Source organism: Prionailurus bengalensis, chromosome D2 (assembly GCF_016509475.1).
Source record: "Prionailurus bengalensis isolate Pbe53 chromosome D2, Fcat_Pben_1.1_paternal_pri, whole genome shotgun sequence".
Lineage (NCBI taxonomy): Eukaryota > Metazoa > Chordata > Mammalia > Carnivora > Felidae > Prionailurus > Prionailurus bengalensis.
Window position 1 is genome coordinate 70,871,677 of NC_057351.1, and position 24,561 is coordinate 70,896,237.

At 54.0% G+C, this 24,561-nt stretch overlaps 1 protein-coding gene across 8 annotated transcripts in view; it reads right to left on the reverse strand.

The window, feature by feature from the left end:
• Positions 1–24,561, reverse strand: part of AFAP1L2 (actin filament associated protein 1 like 2) — a 97,813-nt gene that overhangs the window by 18,174 nt on the left and 55,078 nt on the right. For 4 of the 8 annotated variants that reach the window (XM_043597609.1, XM_043597607.1, XM_043597608.1 and 1 more), the window contains exons 2-7: positions 21,278–21,406; positions 14,888–14,962; positions 13,230–13,324; positions 6,714–6,804; positions 3,775–3,858; positions 766–971 (exon numbers count right to left, since the gene is read on the reverse strand). In XM_043597609.1, coding sequence (XP_043453544.1) covers positions 766–971; positions 3,775–3,858; positions 6,714–6,804; positions 13,230–13,324; positions 14,888–14,962; positions 21,278–21,406 — 680 coding nt within the window. The remainder of the gene's footprint in view (positions 1–765; positions 972–3,774; positions 3,859–6,713; positions 6,805–13,229; positions 13,325–14,887; positions 14,963–21,277; positions 21,407–24,561) is intronic. The other 4 variants (XM_043597611.1, XM_043597612.1, XM_043597610.1 and 1 more) reach the window with 1 other exon arrangement.

Consider the following 24,561-nt stretch of genomic DNA (forward strand, 5'->3'; position numbering starts at 1 on the left):
TCAGGAAGGGGGCCGTAGGGAACCGGGACTAAGCTTCGTATCTGCTTAGTTCAGAAAATGGTGTGTTTAGTGAAAAAACACGGGGACTTGCTTCCCCTCCCAAAATACTTGGCCCCTCAATTTGTCACAGGTATAAAGGGAGTCCTCACGGGGCTGCTGGACAGGCTTACCAGAAAGAACATCTGCACAGAATCGGGCATGTTGTGAGTGGTGAATTAAGGGCACTTATAATGATTCCAAGGAACTGCCAATTAGGACATAAAACTGTGAATTTTAATTTGGAATCACAGGAAACAGGGCTGTGGTCAGAGTAACAGCTTCTGATTTCTTTAGGGGTTTTGTCTTATAATCAGTACTTCAAAATACCGTGACTTCTGAGACGATGCCTCTCATCCTAGTGCTGCACAGGCGAGTGCAGTAGCCAGAACTGGGGCTGGGGGAGTCCTGACCGTGCAGCAGGGTGGGGTCAGGATGTGAGGAAGGAGCCCTCAGGCCGAGGGGACAAGATTCCTGGAAACCGTCTACGGGATGGGACTGGGGGCAGGGAGTGGTAACCCCAGCCCCCTCTGAATGACAGATGAAGGCTACTAGACCCTTTTAGTTGAGATAAGGCACTTGCGTTCACGCAAAGTTCTGCACACGATTTTGGGTCAGGAAGCGGAGAAAGCCTCCAGACATAAAAGGCTCTGACCGCCTAGTGCCGGGGTCCATCTCCCCAACTCCCCCAAAGAGAAAAGACCGGAACACAATGAGAGACCCACTGACCAGGAGCCTGGTGTCCTTGACGACGCACAGCTGCTTGGCCCACTGTCCCAGCCACTTCTTGCGCCACAGGAAGGCACAGATGCGGGCGTCGCGCATCAGCTCGATGCCGGCCTCAGGCGACGGCCACTGATAGGGGGCCGACTTGCCCTTGCTGTTTTCCTCTTCGTCGTAGGACTCGTAGGAGCTGCTCACTGCCTCTCCGTCCTCTGCAAGGAAGAGCCACGGGGTCACGGACCCATCGGGCAGGGGCCATTCCAAACGTGCTCCGTCCAGGAGGGAGGGCAGCAGGCAGGGGCGGCCAGCAGCCTCCAGGCCGCAATGCACCTGCCTCTCTGTGCCCTTGAACCAGCCTGACAGCCACCAACCACAGACCTGGGCAGGCCTGGCCCCCAGATGTCTTCAGTGAAGCTTCCTGGATGCTGCTTCTGGCCACAGACACGTAACTAAAACCAGGAGTCTCTCCCTTTTCCTCCTCAAATCTGTCACCCCAGGCTCCGCAGAAACCTCCGACAAGACACTGCCCACAGGCGACTGTTCATGCTTCACAAGGCCAGTGCCCCCCCCCCTCCGCCCCCCGGGGCCTGTTTCTTCACCTAAAGGAAGAAGCAGGGGGTGAGTCTAGCAACAGGCATTCTATGGGCCGCAGGAAGGGCTCACCATCTGAGCCCAGGCTGGGCACGTGCTGAGCCTCCCACAGCCGCCTGCCCAGCAGGGCCTGCTCTGTCCCTGGTCTTGTCCTGGGAGTGGGGGGCTGGGGGAGGTGGGCTATAGCTTGTTAGGGTGAAAGAAACCGCAGTCGGAAATGGCCCTGTGGGGAAGGCCGGCCGGCCCCCTCAGTCACAGCCCTTTCCCAAACCCACTTCCGGCCTCCCCTGACTCTGCTCGCTCTCCCGCGCCCACTGCACACCTCCCTGCACAGACGGCCCCTTCTGCTGGCTTCCATTCCTACCCCTCCTCCGCCTCTGGCGACCGGCCCACCTCACGCGTGTGTTCCGTTCAAGAGAATCCCCAAGCTCACCAAGCACAAACTGTTCAATTCTGTACATGCTCCACGTGCCTCAGTTTCTGTCCTCCCCCCGGACCCTGCGAGAGTTGCTCCGTTCTCTAGGCCTCGCTGCGCCATTCAAGATCAACAAACACTAGGTGAAGGACAAAGTCAGTAAAACCCCAAAAAGCAGGACACGGAGGAAAGAGAATCTCAGGATCTCTGGTGCACTCCCTGCCTCGGCACGCAAATCCTGTCTGTTGGAATCTCGGTGCTGCGCTGGCCTCTGCTTGATTTCCCCCCTGGATGGGGAGCTCACTATCTTATGAGCACTGGATACCTCGTTCTATTACTGGGTAGCGATAACAGAAAGTCAGGCCGCTATCTACTCCCCCGGGACTTCTCCAGACATGCTCTGGCCCTTTGAGTCGCAGTGAATACACCTCCTCTACCCTCCCCCTGATCCCCTTTGGAAAAAAGTCGGCCTGTGGGCCCATAGCCTTCCCTTCTGCAGAAGCCGCTTCTACCATCTGCATAGCCGGGGTCCTACGTACTAGGAAAACAGCACCACCTCTGAATTAAATCATAGAAAAACGGAATGAGGCCACGGCCAGAGTTATTCCAGCTCCAATGCCAATGAAAATGTGCTTTACTATTCCTAAAAACAACGCCGTCGGTATTTTAACACCAGCTTTCTTTAAAAGCAGCGTGGTACTACTCCCTTTCACATCGTCATAAAAACGTGGCACAGTTCACAATTTCACACCTATTAAAGAAGCAAAGAGTGAAAGCCGTGGCGCAGCCAACGGGAGAGCCGAACTCTCCCACTGCCGGTAGGAACGTACAGGAACGCGGGCCTCTCCGAAGACTACCCGGCAGCTTGTTGTTTTGTTTCGAGAGCCGTGAAAACACCCGTGCCCTTTGACCCCCACAATCCCAGTCCTGGGAGTTGATCCTAGGAAACTAGTTTTTTTTTTTTTTAAATAAAGAAGTGGAGGGTAGGGGAGGCTACGTGCATCAGATATTAAATCCAGGACCATTTACAGTCAGCAGAAGGAGAGCAGGGAGGTGGGGAAGCATGACTGCATCCACTCTGGAGCATGCTCTGTGACAATCATCAAGGAGAACTCTGAAGGCAGTCCCTAGCCCAGTAAATAGGATCTAAGTAAGAAGGCCCAATTAAACTGATATGTCCGAGCTTTTATACCCACAGCTCGGTACTGAAAGGCAACAGGGAGAACTCAAGATAGCTGATTTCACCAGGTGGGAGGAGCAGGGTGATTTTACTTGAAAAAAAAAAAATGTCCTCATGGTCACTGCGGTATTATCTGTACAATAAGTGAAGTAAGAACGATACGATGTCACTGGGATGCCTCTTTCAGTAGCAAAACTTAATAGAGGGAGGCCACCGAGTTTAGCACGAAGAAGTGGGCCGAACCCCCTCACTGGTTGTGCTTCTGGGGTCCCCCAGGTGTTCCGTAGAAAATTCTAACACCTGTCCATCCACTCCGGGGCGGTCTGCGGGAGCTGAGAACAAACAGCAAATCGCAGTAGCTCAAACTACCTGCAGCCGCACCGGGGGAGCTTGGGGCAAATGCACTGTAACTTCATTTATCTCTAAGAGCGATCATAACACGGCCGTGAACGTGGGGCAGTCTTAAAGCAGGTACTTGGCTTCCAGGGGTCACGGGACGAACAGGAGTGACAGGCAGGATGCTCGGACGATTCCATCCCATTTCTGCACCCCTGGGTGGACTGCACCCCAGCATGTGCTGCTGGAGGTTTTGGGGAACGGAGGGCAGAACCACCACGCGGCGTTCTGGTCCTTCGCCCACGCATGCGGATGCCAGCTGTGGAAGGCCGAGTAAGTCTCTCCTTCCGGAAGGACGACACATGCCGTGCACATGCAGGACCCACGCACAAGGCCCATGCGCAGGGCCACCCTCGGGGCATGCATCCTATTCCCTGAGAGCCAGGCAGCAGGCACCAAGTCACTGGCATTCAGCTCTGGGGACAGGCAGTACCCAAGGTGATCGTGGCGTAAATGACTCCGTCGGGCACCTGGACCCATCTGGGGATTCCAGTGGGCGAGAATCCACCACAGTGACCTGTATGAGATCCAGAAGCACAGAGAAAGGCAAGGTGGAGAGACACAAGCTGAAGAGAGGGACAGACCCAAGCGCGGAGGGTGACACAGAGAGACCCAGTTGTCCACCACAAGCCAGTACTTCCCCACTGGAGGGGTGGGTTCTCAGGAGAGGCCCTAGCCCGACCCAGGACATCTTTCCTCAGCACCTTCTCATCCAGAGATGACCACGTAAGTACTCGTCACCAGTGGGAGGTGCGTAGAAGGCCCCTCTGGCTGGTACTTTTAAGAAGCACGTAGGAATCCTCTGCTGTCTCTTTGCAGAGGATTCTGTGGCCTTAGAGGGTGGCTCAGCCCACACTGGAAGGCGGCTAAACTACCTGGTGAGCAGTGATCCCCACATAGGACGGTTCACGAGAAACAGACGTGTACTGTGTCACCATAACCTGGAAGGGAGGTTATCTGCTCCAGCAGCTGCCAGGTCCCCCACACGAGACATTACAGGCCAAGTAGCTGATGTCTCGGGCAAGGAGGCCTGACCCTCGTATCTCCTGCACAGGCCATCAGGGCGCTTACTAAGCTGTTACTCGGAGAGAGGGACCTGCCCCATCAGAGCCGGGTGGGGACAGTGCTGATGAAGCAGGACAAGAGCCCAAGCAACCGCTCTCTCGAAGGAAGTCTGCAAAATGGCTGGTGGCCAATGAACCAGGGCAGGGGGCAGGGGGCAGGGGGCCAGAGGTCGCTCCTCCCGGTGTGACCAGCACGTGTCACCGCTCAAACAGGTGCAGGGGACAACAAGCAGGAAGTGAGGGCAGACCGGCTTTCATATGCCGGTGACGCCCTCCCTTCGCGGCCCGTGTGACCAGTTCTCCCCAGGTCATCCCGGTCCTTGTCCCGGCACGAGAGGACAGGCCGTCGGCATTCTTCCTGCGCACCTTGCTGTGTTCACGCCGTCCCCACAGGGACGCCCCGGTCCCGGCTAAGACCAACCTGAATTCACAGTCGAGAGACAAACCCCGACAAGCTTGAGCCCACTTGTTGATGACGAGGTGTGTGTCTGCCCCACAGACAGGCCCGCGGGAGCGTCTGGGAGGCAGGCCCCGGCTGGCACGGGCCACACCCCGGAGAGCCAGGCTTGCGAGGCTCAGAGGTGCTCGTCACGGTGAGTCACAGCTTCCTCCTTCCACACGCATGAGGATGGCCGCGCCGCACCGTCGGCTTTCCTCTGGAATCACAGCCCCGCCGGAGACGTGGCAACACCCCACACGCTCAGCGGGTTCAAGCTAAGTGATGCCCGCCCACAAACCAGGAGAATAAAATAACCTCCATCCAAACAGGCCCTCACCTCCCACACAGTTCCTGGGACCGGAGGCAGTAGGTAAAGTGTGGAGAAGGATCCGACGCGGCTCCAAGGGACCCGTCCCATGTGATCTCTGGTCCTGTTCCTTACGGAGCCGACAACACCCCTCTCCAGCCAAGTTCATTCCCACCACCAGGGACCCTTGCCTCTTGCATCTGCAAACTGCTTTGTGCTCTCAAAGACCTTTCACTTATCAAGGAAAGGAGCAGATTGAAGAGGGGGGAGCGAGAGGGCCAGAGTCCAGCTGCTCAAGTGAGTAGGCCCGTGATACTCTTCCTTCTGGAACTTTTGGGACCTTTCTGTGCTAGCGAATCCCTACGCCAAAGCACTTTTTTTTTAAAGTGTATTTATTTATTTTAAGAGAGTGAAAGAGAGCATAAGCAGGGGAGAGGCAGAGAGAGAGAGGGGGGGGGGACAGAGAATCCCAAACAGGCTCTGCACTGTCAGCGTGCAGCCCTACGTGGGGCCTGAACTCACAAAACCATGAGATCAGACCCGAGCCAAAACCAAGAGTTGGACACTTAACCAACTGAGCCACCCGGGCGCCTACCCCCTCCAGAGCACTTCTGATCTGAATCTCCCAGGCTGAGAACCACTGGCCAAGGCCAGAGGGCTCCAGTGTGAGTCCTGCCCCTATGGCACAGGTCACCTTAACTCCTAAGTTAGGTCAGTCACTAAGTAACCCTCCAAAGGCTTACAGTCTCATCAGAGAGAAGCCAAAGTCCTCACCATGACTGGCTGACTTCTTTACCCTTGCTCCAGCCACACAGGCCTCCTTGCTATTCCTTAAACATGCTGAGAGCCCCCCCTGCCTCAGGGCCTTTGCATGTGCTACATGGTCTGGAAAGTTCTTCCTGGAGGTCTCTGCCTTCCCCACATTCCATCTCATTCAGGAATCAGCTCCAGGTCATGCTGTCAGAGAGGCCTTCCCTGTTTAAAATAACACCTTCTCCTGCCCCAACCCAGCCCCTATGCTTTCCATCCTAACACTGTATTGTCACCTGACATGTCCCATGTTTATTTGTTGTCTGCCTTCCCTCACAGAATCTAAGGGCTGTGACTCTGGACTGTCCTGAGCTCTGCTGAGCTCCTGACTCCCAAAAGCATGCTTGGCACACATTGTGAGCACAGCTAACTATCAGGCCAACGGAGAGCCCCAGAAACAGCTCTGGCTCGGCCGGACCACATCCCCGTTGCTTACACGTGTCCCTGGACCGACCCACCTCTCCTCCATCACATTTCTGTGCCAAAGCCAGCACCGTCCAGATGGGAACGGCATCAGACACAGGAAACCAGCTCACCGTGGACCATCCCACGCCTCCTCGCAGGCGGCCTGGGTCTGCTGGGAGCTCTCAGCTCCCCACCAGAGCAGAGGCCCAATGCTCTGTGGCCAGTTCTCAATTCGGGCCACGCTCTCTGGGAACAGCAGCCCAGGCTGCCCGCGGCTTCCAGCACTGGCATCTGTGCAGGAAGTGACTGGACCCCCTCCGAGTCCCAGCCCTGGCCCCGGGCTGTACCGTTGAGTGATGTGTCGTATGGCTCAGCCTCTTCATAGTAACCCTCTGGAGACTCAATCTTGGGGACGGAGAGTTGCTTCCGCTCTGGAATCTGTGGTATGAACAAACAAAATAAACATACTCAGATATGATACACTGAGAACAACTTGGAATTAACCCTCTGGGTGGAAGGAGGGGATTCCAGAAGAAGAAGAAAACCGTCTGGTTGGACTTCAAGTCGGGTGGGAGGGAGAACGTGCAATGCCGTGGCTCCCGACAGCCACCACGTCCGCTGGTCTGCTCCCAGAGAAGGGCTGTGGGCGCGTTGCTGAACCCCGCGGAGCCTCAGCTTTCTCCTCTGCAAAATGAGGCTCAAATCCGCCCCGGCCCCAACACACACACAAAACGGCCTTGTGTACGTGACATGGAATGCATACAGACATCCAGATCGTGTCAGGCCGCTGTGGCTTCTAAATAGCATCTACTTTCGAAAACGACAAGGGCTGATCAAGTACACACGGAGGAAGGTGACCCGGGTTCTAAATCCTGAACTTTCACCATAACAAGTCCGACCACTCGGATGGATACGGGGTGGCTCCTGTGTCCAAGCTGCAAGGGAGGCGTCTGGATGTCCCGGAGTCAGTCCTGACAAAGACTTCACCAGGTGGTGGATGCTCAGGGCTCCCGCTCACGTGTACGGTGAGTCATGTCCTCTTAGACGAGGTCAAAGTTCTGTGGGGACCCGGAGGGCGTGAGGAGCGTTTACCACCACCGGGAGGACACGAGCTTTGAGTGGAGTCTCAAAGATGACCCTGAGCTTCTTACGTGGCATGAGGACAACTGGAGAGGAATAAAGAATATACCCAAACGTGCAGAAACGTGGAGCGTGCAACTCTGTACTCCTCCATTATTCTGTACTGTAAATGGTTGGGGAAAGCCCTTGTGCTGGGCATTTGGGGAACTTCGAATGAAAGCAGTAGAAAGGGGTGGGGGGAGACGGAAGGAGGGCGGCCAACGGAAAGACCCCACACGGCCCTGGGAGATGGGCCTCTGGACCTCGGAGGGACTCCCTGTCCTGCCGGCAGGAGAAGGGGGAGATCTAGAAACCCCTGCCTCTGAAACGAGCTGATGAAAACGAGGGACTTATCACAGAGATGGCTCCCCAAGTCTTGGCCCAGGAGATGGTGGGAGAGCGGTCAGCCTGGGCCGGGATCCCCACGGTACGGGACTCGGCATGGGCTGCGAGAGCGTCCGCCCCCCGCCTCCTCCAGGGCAGAGCAATGATCCTGCGGCTGCTTCACCAAAAGCAGCATTCCAGAGCCAGGTCCGGTGTGGCCTGGCACCTCATATGGACTCTGGAGTGAATGTAACTTGGTTGCAGTCAGGGCTTTAGGACTCTGTAGATTCAACTGACGGGATGTGACGGCCTCTCCCTCACCTTCCCTCCCGATAAACGAGAATAAACCCAGAGTTGTCTTGAGACGAAACGTGACGGTGTTTCCACAATGCCTGGCCCGTATCAAACATGAGGAGGCTGTCACCATCATTGTCTCGGGGCCATCCATGCCCTGGGGTGGGGGGGGCTGCAGGAAGCTGGGTCACCGAACCACCGTCCGACAAGCTGAGGCAGGTCTACACGCAGAGGGTGGGCGAGGCCAGGCCAGAGTGTGGGTCCAACTCTGAATCCTTCTAAATTCACCTGGCCTCACATCAAGAGAGCGGATACAAGATCCAGAGGTAGGCCTCGAGCAGCTTCCAGCACCCGCACAGGTGCAAGAGGCAGAAAGGTACAGAGCATGAAAAGAACAGAACGTGCTCTTTTCTGAAGCAGATCGGCTGCTGCCCTGGGCCCGCAGATGCGGCTGTGAGTGGCACCGGGTCAGGCTCCTTCCCGAGGGCAGGCCAGGCACGCTGCACACGGTAGCTGCCAGCGGATGACCTTTCGGGTCTGCTGCCACAGCCTGGTGAGTTGTCTCTGCTCGTCTCGGCCATTCCCGGCCCCTTGGTCAGTTTGAGAAAGGGCTGCCCGAGACCCAGCCGTGGTCCTCGAGAGCCAGCTTCCTGGGGTCCGAGGGGAGAGCATCGCCTCCCCTGAGAAGCAGCAAGGTCCCTGCAGATGGGTCCTGGAGCTCATGTTTCCTAAGCTGGCCTGGCCCCCGGCTCCAGCCTCCAAGAAGCCCCATCCCCATCAGGTGGTGCTGGGACCCTTCGCTCAGGGAGGGGATGGGTCCCATTTAGAGAGGAGCTCCAAGCGTCCAAGATCCAGCTGCAGCCCAGACTCCTGCAATCAGAACAGGACAATGGGGGGGGGGGGAGGGGGACGAACCTTTCTTCAGAAGCCCCTCAGGGGTCATTCTCACCACGTGGGTCCTACTGTCCTATCTGGGGGCGGAGTACTAGGGAGTGTCTTCTGAGAGTCTCCCAAGCCTCTCCCTGTAAAATCCCCTGTAAATGGGTCTATGGGGAGAGGCAGGAGAGGGAGGTGGTAGAAATTCAACCTCCAGGGCTAGGGTTTGAAACCTGACATGGCGCACCCCAGCTGTGTGTCCCTGGGCAACTTACTTGACCTCTCTGTGCCTCAGTTCCTCCACTGCAAAATGGGGAGAGCAGAAGTACCTGTCACATGGGGCCACTGTAAGGATTAAACTGTGCCCAGCACTATTATCCAATACATATGCATTTTTACCAACCTAAAAAATACAAACGTATCAGTGAGGAGAGAAAAGTTGTCAGCATACACGTTCGACAGAGGAAGAACGGCCGTATCCTAAGGAGACAGAGGAGACGTCTGGGGTTGCCCAGGCTTATGCCCAAGCTCAGCCCTCATTAAAGAAGATGGTCCCTGGGGCGCCTGGGTGGCGCAGTCGGCTAAGCGTCCGACTTCAGCCAGGTCACGATCTCGCGGTCCGTGGGTTCGAGCCCCGCGTCGGGCTCTGGGCTGATGGCTCAGAGCCTGGAGCCTGTTTCCGATTCTGTGTCTCCCTCTCTCTCTGCCCCTCCCCCGTTCATGCTCTGTCTCTCTCTGTCCCAAAAATAAATAAAAAACGTTGAAAAAAAATTAAAAAAAAAAAAAAAAAAGAAGATGGTCCCTGCCCTCAAGGCTGCTGGGGCAAAACATAAGCCCTTGAGTCAAGTTACAGGTTAAAATGATTTGCACAAAAATGCAGAAGAGAGTCACATAATGACACAAGTATAATGACCCGTTTTCTGAAGTCAGAGGAGCAAGGGAGGCTGATTTCTCAGGGAAAGAATAGAGAATGAGAATAAAGGGATAAAGATAAGGGACCGTTCAAGTTCATCATCATCATCATTGTGATGGTGCAGGTTTTAGACACTAAACGCAGGTGCAGAAGAGAGATGACTTCACAACCTTCAGAAGGCTCTGAGAATTCACAGGAAGGGACAGGAAAGAAAGCCACGTGGCTCAGCGGGATTTGCCAGAGGTCTACAAACTTCTCTGTAAAAGGCCAATAATACATTCCTAACGGATCGGCAGGTCATTTGAGGGTCGCTGATCTCAGCTGTTCAACTCCGCCGTCGCAGAGCGAAAGCATCCATAGATAATACGTAACTGAGAAGCGTGGCTATGTTCCAATAAAACTTTATTTACAGTAGCAGGTGCCTGTGGATTTGGCCTGGGGGCTAGGGTCTGCCAGTCCTTATTTAGAGTAGACATGAGAGCTGAACATGGGCAGTGGCCCGGATGAGCTGAGGCGTCGGTCTCTGTGCTGATGAGCAACCTGCCCCAGCGGGCACTGTGGAACATTCCCGGGACAGGACTAGCAGATCCGGCCAGCCCCGGCTCCCCAGACCGACTGTGGCAACGTACTTGTGTGGAGTAAGCTGCTTCCCCCGTAGGGAAACCCACTTAAGACCAGCGCCAATGCATGCTCAGGCCTCAAAGGGTGGCTGGGGCAGGGATGGCTGTGCTGGCCGGGAGCATCAACGAGGCCAGCACACGTTTCTCCTACGGTGACCGCAGCACCTGGCTGGGCGCACAGCAGCGGGAAGTGCCACGGCTGCCTGAGTCACTGGTCGCACCCACGAGGTGGCCCCGGACCCCTGGCTGCCTTTTCCCTTGCTATCCACGGACTCTGCGGGGGTGGAGGGGGGACCCAGGCCACCAGAGAGGGAATCAGGGCGTCCTGAGCCTGCGACAGAGGCCACGCTCCCGGCCCAGCCACAGGCACTGAGGACCACAGGCAGACGTCCCGCCTCTGTCTCGGCCATCGGCAAGCCTGCGGGACTCGCCGCAGCTGTTGGGACGAGTGCGGCCTGACTAGTTTCTCCCAACAACCTGGTCCCAGACCCTGCGTCTCCCGGCCCACCGCGTGTCTGCAAGGCACAGATTTCCAGAACAAGGCAGCACCACCCAGTACTTGCCTGAGAGGCTCTGACTGCTGACAGCCTCTCCCACCCGGTGCTGGGCCACAAACTGCTGCCCCAAGAATGGCAGAGCCCAAGGCCCTGGCCAGGGTCGGGCGCTGAATTCCGGAGAGGAAAGTTCCAGCGCCAAGCAGCCACCTCCCCTCCCCCCACCCGGCAAGCAGTGCCTGGAGCACCCCAGAAAACCACCGCATCTCCCACTGGTTAGACTGGCGACAGCCGGTCAGGAGCAGAGGCCCCCCTTCTCCCGAGCACTGTGGCGGAAAGTGAGGAGAGCCCGCAGCTGGAAGGACCAGAGACTACAGCCTCACTCTGCTGGAAAGACGAGCTTAAGTCAGGCGGGCCTGCAGAGTGGCCTGGAAACCAAGAACCCGCATTCAGGTCTTGGCCCCGCTACCTCCCAGAGGTGGGCCCTTGGCCGATTACTTTAACTGAGCCTCTGTTTCTTCATAGGAAAACAGTGACCAAAAATACGCATCTGTAGATGGATGGCGGGGAGGCCCCAGTTTGTGTCCATCAGGGCGCCAACGGCCCAGGTGTGGCAGTCACCCGCTTCGCAGCATAGTGGGGACAGCAGGGACTCAGGCTCAGGCCATCAAGTCTCACTCAGCCTGAGATGAAGAGTCGCCGCCAGTTGGTGATGGGGGGGCGAGGGCAGGGGGGGTGCTTCATGTACAGGGAGACTGACCCAAGTATTCCGGACATCCTCAGGAAGGCACGAGTGGAGAGGGCCAGGCTGGGGTCCGGACACCCTTAGCGGTGACCTGGGCCCACAGATCTGTCCCTGGATAGCACCCTGGGAGCTCAGTGACCATGGGAGTCACACAGCTTCCTGCTGGCACTGAACCCAGGACCCCACTGTCCCCCAAACCCTTCCCACTTCTTGACCCCAGGACACTGCTATGCATAGAAATCCTTCCCGTTTCTCACCTCACACCTCTCTAGAAAGCCTCCCTGACCAGGCCCTAGACAGGGAAGAACTTGGGTTCAAATTCTGGCTCCACCATTTCTGTGTGTGGGATGTTCAGACGCTATTAACCTGCAAATTCTTGGTTTCCTCACCCATACGATATGAACACCGCTACTTACCTCCCTGAATACCAACTCAGTGTGCCACGCATAGCCTTAACCCATCAAATAAGACAATCTCAGGAGACAGAGATTCACATCCTTTTAAACACCGGGAAACAGAGGGCCAGAGACCTTAAACAACTTGCTCAAGACCAAAGAGCCAGTACCTGGTACAGCTGGGATCTGAACCCAGGTCTGTAGGATTCCATGATTCATTCCACTCATTCACGTGGCCTACTGTGTGCATATGCCGGGCAGGAAGCAATAAATGAGAGACACTGTCCCTGTCCTACGAAGCTTACGTCTGGTCGGGGAGGCAAATAGTACAAAGATCACTTCAGTGGTGGCAAGGACCACGGAGGGGTAATTGGCCCTGGGGTAGACGGTGACTGGGGTGGGGACAGAGTTGGGGTGCCTCATGCAGCAGGTCGGGGCAAGTCTGTCTGTGAATGTCTGGGAGATGAGAAAGCAGCCACTGGACAGCCAGGATCCAGACAGTACAAAGTCCCTGAGGCAGCACTGAGCCTGTGGTATAATCCAACGGCAGAAGGGAGGCCAGTGAACAGCAGGTGCAACGGGGCTGGAGATGCAGCTGGGCCAGGCTGTGTAGACCGTGTAGGCCATGGGGCCGGGCTAAGGAACACGGATGTTTTTTGCCTAAGCTCAATGAGAGCGTTTGGCTGGTCTGAGGCAGGAAGTGCAAGGCGATATGATTTACATTTCCAAAAGTTCGCTGTGGCCTGAGCCGGTGACCACAGCTCTACAGGGCCCCACTCACACGGTGCTGGGCAGAGCCCGGTGGAGCCTCAAACACTTGGTGGCATCCAATAAAGGCAACCCCCCTGCATCTCCCACTCCCATTACCCTTAGCGTCCTGAGTACCGTGGCCCTGGGCAAATGATGCCACCCGCAGGCAGGCGTGCTTTTGTTCTGTCTCTCTCTCCCAGTGCCTCGCCCCATGTCCTGCACACAGTAGGCGCTCAGAAAACACCAGATGTTTGGTGAACTGACCCCTGTGAGAGCAAGTGGAAGTTCATGGGGCCCCAGTCAGGAAATCAGGGGTGTTGGACAAACACTTACGATCTTGGGTGGCGGGAGGTCTGGAAGGCTCTTCTGAGGGGCCAGGGAGTGCTGGCCAGGCTCCCCGTTGGGCAGTGGGTTCTGCTCCTCAGGTGCTGTGGGCGGCAAGCAGGGGGAGGCTTCAGTGAGGGGTGCCCAGTGTCATAGCAGGTGCGTTATCCGGGAATGTCTGGTCACATGTGCCATGAGATCTATTTGAGCAGGTGCTAATTACCCACGAGGAGGTCCCAGCAGCCAATGTTGTTGTTTTCCTTCAAGAATAGGGTGCAGTGGTGTCCCAGCCATGGGCAGATTCCTCAGAAGGAACTGGTTTGGGGCTCCTGGAAGCCTCCACACCCTCTCTACTACCTGCCCTGTGCCAAAAATGGCCTAGCCACAGAGATTTAGTGAGTCGAGAAGCTGCCCTGTGGTCATTATACGGAGCAGCTCTCAGCACCAACCCTGTGATTATGGCTCTTTCCACCCCAGTTTCCCCAGAAGGCAAATGACCCTGGGCACTGTGGCAGCCTGCGTGTGGATAATTTCTGCTGAGCCCCAGGCTTGGCGGTGAAAACATGAGGCGGAAAAGCCACAGTGGAGAACTTGGCCACCAACTGTGTGTGCTTTTAAGGGCCCTTCTGAGCCTGGCCATTTCAGCCAGGGGCCCAGCCAAGTCCAGGACAGGCAGGCTCAGGCAGATCTGACCTCGGGGCTTTGGTGGCTGGCACCTTGAAGCCAAATCTTTAACCGGACTGAATGCTTTGGAGCACTGCGTCCGACCTCTTGCTAAGCCTCTGCATTTCAGTCACAGGCTTGGGAGTTGGGGGATGGGGCTTTTAATCTCCTCTCCTCTGCAACGAGGCAGCTCTACAAACCTCTGGACCTCCCTAGGGTCCTGCCAGACCCACTCCTCAAGGTTTTTCAGAGCAAAGGAGAGAGCAGAAGAGTAAGATACCATGGGAGACCTACTATGGCCTTCCAACATAAGATATAAAGTTCTGCCAAGAGAGCACCTTTGAGCAAAACTTTTGAATATTAAGGCAGCTGCAGACATCAGCATTTCCATCCTCTACCATCCCCCCCCCCCCCCCCATCAAGTCCAGACTGCGGGGCACCTGGGTGGTTGAGTCGATTAAGCGACCAACTCTTGGTTTCGGCTCAAGTCATGATCTCACGACTCATGAGTTCGAGCCCCGCATCGGGCTCCATGCTGATGGCACCTGCCTGGGATTCTCTGTCTCCCTCTCTCTCTGCCCCTCCCCCCCACTCACTCTCTCTGTCTCTCTCAAAAAGGAATAAACAAACATTAAAACCAATCCGGACTTCTATCAAAGATATAAAGCTGGAGTGTGGAATCAGCACCAAGGCTGCTTTCCTAGAGCATCGGACTGTGACTTCCTATTTCTTGGGATGCTGTTGGGGAAAAGCTGAGAGACTTCAGGGGCCAGATTCCTTGTCCACGAATGGGACATGGGACCTTTAAGATTCAAGGAGGTGGCCTGATGAAATATCCCAAAATACCATCAACCCAAAATACCATCAACTAAAATGTGACTGCCAGAAATAACTCCACTGGGCTGTCTGGTGCTGGCTGGGAGGAAGGAGGGGTGGGACGGGACCACAGCTTGTGCGCCCCCTTCCCGGAAGCTGGCCGCACCACCAGTGGGCTTAGCCTGTACCTTTGTCTTGGGACTCCGCATTCTGTGGCCTGTTGACGGTCACTTTGTTCATATAAATGTACTCCTCATCGGAACCTGCAGCAGGAGGGTAGAAGACAAAGGTTTCATGTGATTCCACGATGGGAAATGGCTTCTGGAGAGAAAGAGCGTCCCCCGAGAGACACTGTCATTAGCCTGGGTTCCAGGAAAAGCATACAACATTCCGAGTTGATTGAAAGAGTCCATTATAGAGTTGACAGGTTTCCAAAAACAGAAAGGCCAAGTTGCTGACTGTTAGGTTTTCAGCCTGGGGGTGGGGTGGTGGGGGTGGGGGAGGGAAAAGATGGGTCCAGAAAGATAGCTTCAGGAATAAAAGTCTGAAGTGCAAAGATCTGCCCCGTATTTCACCAAGCAGATTTCTCTGGGTTTCCTAGCATTTCATTTAAACTAAAAAATACTTCATATCCATCATTCTCACTCTAGTCTGGGTAACTCGTATGGGCTCATCAGAGTGATGTCTTTGTAAGACAGGGCACATTGAGGATCTGAACATTTAGCTCGCAGGCCTCTAGGTGGGGTGCCAATGTGGGGCCCTGAGACCCCCCAAATCGCGAGCTCTGGGTTTGGAGGGGTGGGTGTGCTGGGAATTGAAAGTGGAGCCCTGCCAGGCACCTGCCCTACCCTGTAGATTGTACCCTGCAACAGCTCGGCCCTTCCCTCTTTTAAAATCACTTCTGTGTAGGCGACCTTCCCAGTGCCTGTCTGGACAGAGAAATGTCGGTCTCCTGACACCTGCTTAGTTTCTTGTGCCCCGAAGACCCTTTCTTCAGAAGACTGCACAGGGAGCTCATTCTAGTGCTTCTCCTCTTAGAATTCCACCTGCATTTCTCTTTTGCCCCTTAATTTGCATTTCCTAGAAACCCGTGGCTCCGGTAGTTGGAGACGGCGTTACCCAGCCAAGGGACCCAATTCAAACCCCTGGCGAAGGAGGCAGTTCCGTGTCAGATCCGCCCAGCCTCCAGCCAAGAGGCCTGTGAAAACCCAGAGGAACGTGGGGAGGATACAGCCAGCGGGGTCTTTTGCCATCAGCCTGCCGGGTCTCCATCCTGGTGCCCAGCCCTGCCAGGACCCGTCAGCAACATCACCCCCCACCGCGGCAGGTTATGGGAGGGCACTATGAGATCTAAAAGTAGTCAGCCACAACCAGTATACTTCCACTGACTGCGACCCAGAGGGGCCGGGTCAGGACCTTTTCCAGAGAAAAGCACCCAAGAAGAGTGTTCTGCAGGGGCAGGCGGCAACGCTCTGCCATGAATGGTGTCATTCTGAGCAACGTAGCTAACGCGTGTGCCTTGGTTTTCTTGTCTGCTTGGGATACTATGGAAAACGACTGTGATAAATATCACTTGTTTTTACCTAATTCTGAACGCTTCCAAGAGTACAAAACTCTAATATTAGGGAACTTGAAAAAGTGAGCCCTATAACTAACAAAGATTACACATGACAAGCCTAGGGGCACCCGGGTGGCTTGGTTGGTTACGAATCCGGCTTCGGCTCAGGTCATGATCTCGCAGTTTGTGAGTTCGAGCCCCGTGTCGGGCTCGGCGCTGACAGCATAGAGCCTGCTTGGAATTCTCTCTCTGCCCCTCTCCCACTCACATGGATTTATCCACTCTCTCTCTCTCAAGATGGATCAATAAACTTAAAAAAAAATCAAAATAAATGAATTACTAGAGAGTGTGTAAATTGGCACAGCCGTTTTGGAAGCGATTTTAGAGGATAATTTAAAGTGTTTGTATTCTTGGGGCACTTGGGTGGCTCTGTCGGTTAAGCATCCAACTCTTGGTTTCAGCTCAGGTCGTGATCTCACAGTTCATAAGTTTGAGCCCTGAGTTGGGCTCTGTACTGAACAGTGCAGAGCTTGCTTGGGATTCTCTCTTTCTCTCCTCTCTCTCTCTCTCTCAAAATAAATAAACTTAAAAAAAATAGTGTTCACTGCAATATTGTAGAAGTGTTTGTTTTTTGTTTTTTTTTTAATTACGAAACTTAAATGTCACTAATGGGAGGCTGGTTGAACATCACTGTTCATCTATCAGTGGACACCTACCCAACTGTGAAAAATGACAAAGCAGCTCTATGTCTGCTGTTTACAAAGATATCCAAGACTTACAGTTAAAGGATCATGTTTCAGAATAGCAAAAAGAAAAAAAGTATGTGAACTGTCAGCACATGGAAATGTGCACAGGCAACGATTCTAAGTATAAAAATAACGTAAAGCAGAATACAGAGGCAAACCACAACTACATAAAAATATTCAGATGACGCTGATAATGATCAAAATAGGAATCGAAAGAATGTAAATAGCTTAATGTTCATTTTATGTTCATTCCTTTTTTCTTACTGTTGACTAAGCCCACACTCCTGTAAAAAAAAAAAAAGGCAAGATATTGCTGTCATTGTTTTAAGTGTTAGATTCTGGGCAGGTGCTTTCTCCACAAGATCGTGACTTGTGCACTGCAGAGAAAACTCGCACTGGCCTCTTCCTGAGGCCGCGTCTCCTCCCCTGGGCACTCTGCTGCGAGCCATGGTTGGCTATGGTTTGATGTTCCAGGGTTGCCAATCCAGGACCATCCAGGTAGGTAAGTAAGAGGCTCCCAGGACTGTCTGCAATCCTAGGAAACGCCCAGTGAACTTGGCCCTGGAACGGGAGACTGCTGAGCTGTCCCATGTCTGGGAGGCAGTAGCCTTGGGTTGGAGCCTATCATTCCCTCATTCATTTGCAGAAGTGCGCTGAGCACCCGCACCGTGCTAAGTGCTGGGGACACAGCACAGAATGAAATAGAAGACACTGTCTCTTTATGAGCCCAACAATGGAGAAGGGAATAGATCCTAATGGGATAGTCAACACAAGCATGTGGAAAATGACATCAGCATAGGTAGGGCTGGAAAGGACAGCTGACCGTGCTCTGAGGAAGTGTGTAACTTGTGGGAAATGACCCCTGTGGCAGGGGGTAGTCTCTCCCAGAGAACTGGGTGGGGGTAGAGGGGAGGCACACGGACCCTCTTTGCTACCGTTGGACAGACAGAACATTGGCAGCTCTTCCTATCAGAGGAGCAGCCCCCGAACTCTCCCAGAGTCTCCGAGGAGGGCACTGAGGGACCCATGACACTCTCAGGTGAAGGCAGGAATGAACAGCAGGCTCCTGATAAACAAACTTCATTCCCGGCCGTGACCTCACCATCCAGATAAAAGGCAAAGAGAGTAGAAAATTGTTGTTACAGTCATACAGTAAAAGATCAGAAAACCCAAATAGACAACTTGAAAAGTGTAAACACTCTCTCTCTCTCTCACACTCCGTCCAAAATGTGTGGGAGTAAACAACAGCTCAGCCAGTGTAGACCACAGACTATCTCAAAATGATCAGCCTGCCTCCACCTACAAGTCTCATCAAGCTGAGCTCATTTTCTGGAACATACACAGCAAGACATGCCCGGGAGGCTGAGAAGGGAGACAAATGCTTTGATTTCAGGGGGGCTTTGGATTCTGTCCTGCGTAGCACAATTACTGTGGTGCAGATGAATCTGGAACGTGGGACAAGGACGGGAGTAGAGCGGTTTGGTCCCTCTGCCCGGTCCCAAGCCCTGGCTCGGCCACTCACAGCCATGTGCCTTGAAGAAGTGACTCTCCGAGCCTCGGTTCCCTTGTTGAGAAGATGAGGACAACAACTCTCTCCCTGACCCGGGATGGGGACTGGGTGGCACAATCCGTGTCATTTCATACATTAAGCACCGTGGTGGGGCAGAGTACGTGCACGGCAGACGTCAGCGGCTGTTATAATCACTCTGCTAGCCGAGAGAGTGCACAGACGACCAGAATGGATCTCAGCCTCGAGAGCAGGAGTGGGGAGTGGCGGCCACAGGTCCCGGTAAGGCCGTGCGCACGCTTCCGGTGGTCTGAGCGGTGCTCTGTGGGCAATTCACACTGGGCGCCTCCTGACCGGTCTCAGCAGCCCCGGCGGCCCTGCGAGCTGCAGAGACCAAGGGTAGGGGGAAGGTCTGACTCTATCAGAGCAGAGCACACAAACACCTGGGGTGAAACAAAGGTCAACCTAGAGGAAGCTACACAGCACATTAAGCCACAAAGGGACCCCACCCAGGGGGCCCTGACAGAGCGATGAGAACCAAGAACCACTTGGTTCTTGGGACCAAGAAGAGGACCAGGATGATGGTGAGAGCCCGTCACAGAGGCGTCTTCCCATTCCCAACGGGGGTATCGTCTATCATTAGACACGCTCAGGTCAGAGCACATCTCGACAGTCTGGGCAGTGTGCTTCTTCAAGGTTTGCATCGACGGCTCCTGCCGTGGGGTGACTCATCTCTAACTCGCCGGCTTTGTAATGTGGATTTCCCACCTACCACCTTTGATGTGCCGCTCGCCAGCACTCACGCAGGCCAGCCGACACTAGCCACGGAGCCAGGAGGAGCCTGGGGACCAAGGGTGGCCTGGAGAGTGGCAAAGGCCACACATGGGGCTCCGGGAAAACACCTCTCCTGGAAGGCCAAGAGAGCTGGGGCATGCCGGCAAAAGAGAAGGCTGCCGGGCCTACAGCCACATGCCTCAGTTTTATGACTTCTCTCCCATTCAGAGCATAAAAGCCAGTTTCCACAGGGAACAAAGAAAAGGAAAAGCAACCCTGAAACGTAACCTGGCGGATCCAGGTTGGACATATGGGAGAACTTCCTGACGGTGATGGCTGTAGAGGGTGCACTTCCCTTCTCGGGGGGGTGGGGTGTGGATTTGGGCTGCTTCCTGCCCCGAGGCAGATGGTCCCTTACTGTCCCAAAATATCACTCCCAATTCTCAAACATCCGATATAGAAATAGACTCAACTAAGCTGTTAGGACTTCACAAGAAGGCGTTTCCTGTTAAAAAAGAAAATCTCAATGTACTAGAAATGAAACCACCATGACCATTCTTGTGCAAGAATGTTAGAGCAGCCTTACTATTTGCAATAGCCCAGGACCAACAACACAAAAGTCCAGCAACAAGTGAATGGACAAGAAGATCGTGGTACATTCACGGACTGGAGCACTACTGAGTAATGGAAGCAACAAACTATGGACGCAGCTCATAGCACGGACGAATCCCCTGAGCGCAAGAGGCCAAACAGAGTACACACCCTACGATTCCATTTATATGAAGCTCTAGGATGGGCAATGCGAATCTGTGGTGGGAGAAATCAGAACAATGGTTGCCTTGGGGTGGGGGTTCAGGAATTCACCGAAAGGGGGCAAGAAAGAACTTTCTGGAATGATAGAAATGTCCGATGACTTACTGTGGGTGGCAGGTACACAGGTGTATACGATTGCCAAAATTCACTGAATTGAAGGCTTAACTGAGATCTATGTATTTGATTATGTATAAAATGTACCTCAGTAAAAAAGAAAAAAAAACAACTATGTACTCAAGGTCAAGGTTCTGTGATCTATAGCCTTAAAACTATATTTTCCTCTGGGCCATATGATGCAGGGAAGGGATTTAACCTCTCTAAGCCTCAGTTTCCTCACCTGTAATAACAGCACCCACCTCAGAGGAGTGTCTTAAAGATGAAACAAGTTGATGTGCGTGCAGGTGGGTAATGTTCAACGAAGCGCTGGCTATTATTATCACAGTTTACTATCCCTTCTCTACTTTGAATGAGTAAGGAAAAGTGCTTTGAAAACACTTTGTTTAAAACCTCACGCAGGGCCGCTGTGCTGGGTGTCCGGAGATTTCTGGGCTCTCGTTCACGTCACATCACTCCTATGCTATTGCTAATGGGCTGAATTACGCACCCCCCCCTTCATATATTAAGTCCTAGCCCCCAATACCTCAGAATGTAGGAGGAGAAAGTGTCGTCAAAGAGGTAACTAACATTAGGGTGCCCGGATGGCTCAGTAGGTTAAGTGTCTGACTTCAGCTCGGGTCATGATCTCGCAGCTTGTGAGTTCGGGCCCCGCGTCAGGCTCTCTGCTGTCAGCTCGGAGCCCGCTTCAGATCCTCTGTTTCCCTCTCTCTCTCCCCTCCCACCCCCCACCCCCTCTCTCAAAAATAAATAAATATATATAAAAAAAGAGGTAATTAACATTAAATGAGGTCACTAGGACGGGCCCGAAACCAATATAACTGGTATTCTTTCTTGTATGAAGAAATTTGGACACGGCCACGCACACAGAGGGAAGATGGTGTGACGGCCCAGAGAGAAGACGGCCGTCTGCAAGGAAGAGAGGGAGGCCTCGGAAGGAACCGACCCGTCCCGACACCTTGAGCTCAGATTCCTGGCCTCCCGAACTCTGAGAAAATATTTCTGTTGCTTAAGCCACACAGTTGGTGGCTTAGGCCCAACTCCAAGGCCCCCGGGCCACACTTACTGCTGCTTTTGTTGTAAAGCCGGAGAAGCTCAGCCAGGCCACTCTTCTTGACCACAGCGGTGCTGCTCAGGTTCTCTTGGTCGAGAATCTTGAGGAAGTCATCCAGCTCTGTCAACAACTGCTCCAGGGCTAGAGACAGGAAAGAGAAGAATCCGTTACAGCAGTTGGCTTCTCTCCAAAGGCCCAGCTCAGAGGGGCACCTCCTGATCCTGCATCACCTCAACATGCGCCCTGTGGTCCTGAGGGGGAGGGGCTTGGGGTAAGGCCTGGAAGCACCTGGCGTGGGGGGGCGGGGGTGGCAGCCAAAAGGTGGTCCTGGGGAGAGGAAAACAGGCCCTTGGCTTTGAGATGGATAACCTTGGCTGAAGCTGCAGGTCTACCGTTTGCTGGATTGACAGCGGCCAAGACGGCCCAGACAAGCCCATCGGGCCATGTGAGTCTGGAAACAGGATTTGCTTCCTTGAGAAAAGTTCAATCAGGACGGTTCAGGGCCTGGGGAACTTGAATGCAGGTCAAAGCCATAACCATCAAAAGAAATGCTGTGGTTGGCCCAGTTGTTGATCCCTTCCCCAAGGACAGGGAAGCAGAGTCATTCCAAGGAGATGAAACCGTGAGTACGCTGTCCCCACAGAATTATGGATGATCCCTCAAAAGCCACGGTTGTTGGGCAAACAGAAAAACAAAACCTTCCTGAGTTTCTTCAGTAACTAAGCCACCTCAGCCTGAAATGGAGTCCAGCATCACTCCCAAGCTGGCTGAGGGCTCTGGTCCCACAGATCAAGGTATCAAATAGGCTCCCACAAGGACCACCAGGGTAGAGACACTTGTCATTTCTAGCTGGAACCACCTTGCAGACATGATAGTGCAGAGGACAACAGTGTAGGAACAGGGCATTCACCGTTGTTGCTATTATTACTATTTGTGATCTAATTTCCATTAAGAATAGGATGCTGCATTTGCTGATGGGGTCGTCACCTTGGCTCTCCTGCCCGGCTGGCTCTCCAGAACATGCTCAGGAATGACAGCCAGCTCCTTTCTTTTTTTTTTAATCTTTATTTATTTTTGAGAGAGAGACAGCATGTGAGCAGGGGAAGAGCAGAGAGAGAGGGAGACACAGAATCTGAAGCAGGCTCCAGGCTCCGAGCTGTCAGCACAGAGCCTGACGTGGGGCTCGAACTCACAAACTGTGAGATCATGACCTGAGCCGAAGTCAGACGCTCAACCGACTGAGCCGCCCAGGCGCCCCGACAGCCAGCTCCTTAAGGCTCTACTCTCTGCTTTCCAAACCTGGCTGCATTGGGCCCCGTGGAGGGCTTTAAACAGTCCTGATACCTGGGGTAGCTGGGTGGCTCAGTCGGTTGAGCGTCTGACTCTTGATTTTGGCCCAGGTCATGGATCTCACAGTTCGTGAGTTCAAGACCCAAGTTGGCTCTGTGTGGACAGCGTGGAGCCTGCTTGGGATTCACCCCTCCCCTGCTTTCTCTTTCTCTCTCTCCAAAATAAATAAACATTTTTAAAAAGTTTTAAAAATCCTGATACTTAAGGCACACCTCAGATTGATGATATCAGAATCTCTGGGAGTAGCACCCAGGGGTCAGCAGTTCTAAAACTTGCTAAGGTGATCCCAATGTGCAGCCGACGTGGAGAACCGCGGGTCTACTGGCAGTGACAGGGGCTCCACCTGAGGGCCCTGCTCCCAAACACAGAAGCCAAGAAGCCCGACTTGTCTTTTGTCACCTGCTGTGGGAACTCCGAGCAGTCACGCAATCTCTCCCAGCTCCTGTCCTCATCTGGAAAGTGGAGAAGACCACACAGGCCCTATCCATTTCACAGAGTTGTTGGAAGTGACAAAACCTGTGAGCTCAATGAGAGGACTACATCTGTCTTACGTCTTTGGCACCTAGTACTGTTGTAACTGTTGAATGAATGTTTATGGAATGAATGAATGAATGAATGAATGAATGAGTTCACTAGGTACCTACTAGTTCACAACAAGTTGAAGAGATAAGCATCATTATGCCCATGTTTTACAGGTGGGCCCGAGGGCCCAGAGAAGGCCCATAAGGTCCCACATGGCCCATGGCAGAGAGCTCGTTTGCTGTCTGACTCTTAAGACCGAGCTATTGGCAACGCTCGACTGGATGTTTCTATCCACGTAGTGCGTTCTTCCAGCATCCCCCAAAGGCCTAGCTCCCCAGAACTGAACAAGAGCCGAAGATTATCCCCTCACCCCTTTCATTAGAAAAAGAAGCCGTCGTGCTCTCCCGGTTCTAAGGGAGAGACACGCAGTCTCTTTCTGGTCCGACACCCCCACGGATCTCAGTGGGGTAGTAGCCTCTGAAACCCATCCCTGCAAAACCAAATTCCCTGGAATGAATGTTGCTATTGCTCGTGGGAGAGCCGGAGGAAGGGAAGGGGGGTGAGGATTTGCTTGTTTCACGGAACGGCAGTGACAGCAGTGCCGGCGTGTGTGACTGTCACATCAAACACGGGGGTCAGCCAGCTCGCCCACACGGGTGTGCACTGCCTGGCAAAATCAGAGCCCTCTCTTCCTGGCGGGGTACTCACAAAGGAAACTCCACTTTGCCAAAGCCGGAGGAGAAGAAGCAGAGAAACCTTCACTCTCCCTCTCAGGGTCCTGGTAAAGGATGAAGAACCGAGCAAGCGCCACAGAGGTCCCCGTGTCCACTCCCCTCTGGCTTGTCAAGAGCCGAGTGAAGGTAAAACACAGCCAGCAGCCCCGATGCCGCATGTAGTCGATGATGGCTCAGCTCATATGCTTAGAGGCGAGCTGGAAGGTGGCCCTCATCTCTGCCAGTGGCGACGTGGGTACCTGGTGAGCGCCAAGATGAGGCAAGAGGGAAGCCATGTTTGGGTGGTCCTGTCTGGGAAGGAGCCCTCGGCCAACAGCAGAATCTCTTGCCCCATTCCTGGGTATTGGGAAGACCACCACAGCGGGTCTCCAAGAGGCCAGTGGCTTTTGCCCGGGTCACTTAAAACCGATTAGACTCTCAGCGGAGCAGAATTCGAAAGGGCAGCAGCAAGAGCCCCCAGAGTCCACCAATCAGTAAGGATCAGGTGAGACCCCAGGGTGAGCCCAGCACTGAGCTGGGCCCTTGGCCTAAACTACCCAGGAAATTAAGATGGAGGCCAGGACAGTGTGGTTCTTGCCTTCTGCAAGCTCACAGGCAGAACAAGGCCAGCCCCAAGATTTCCAGACCAAGGGACACCACCAAAACTCCTCGCCAAAAAGTGCGAGAGCAGGTCAGACAAGAGTCCTAGGC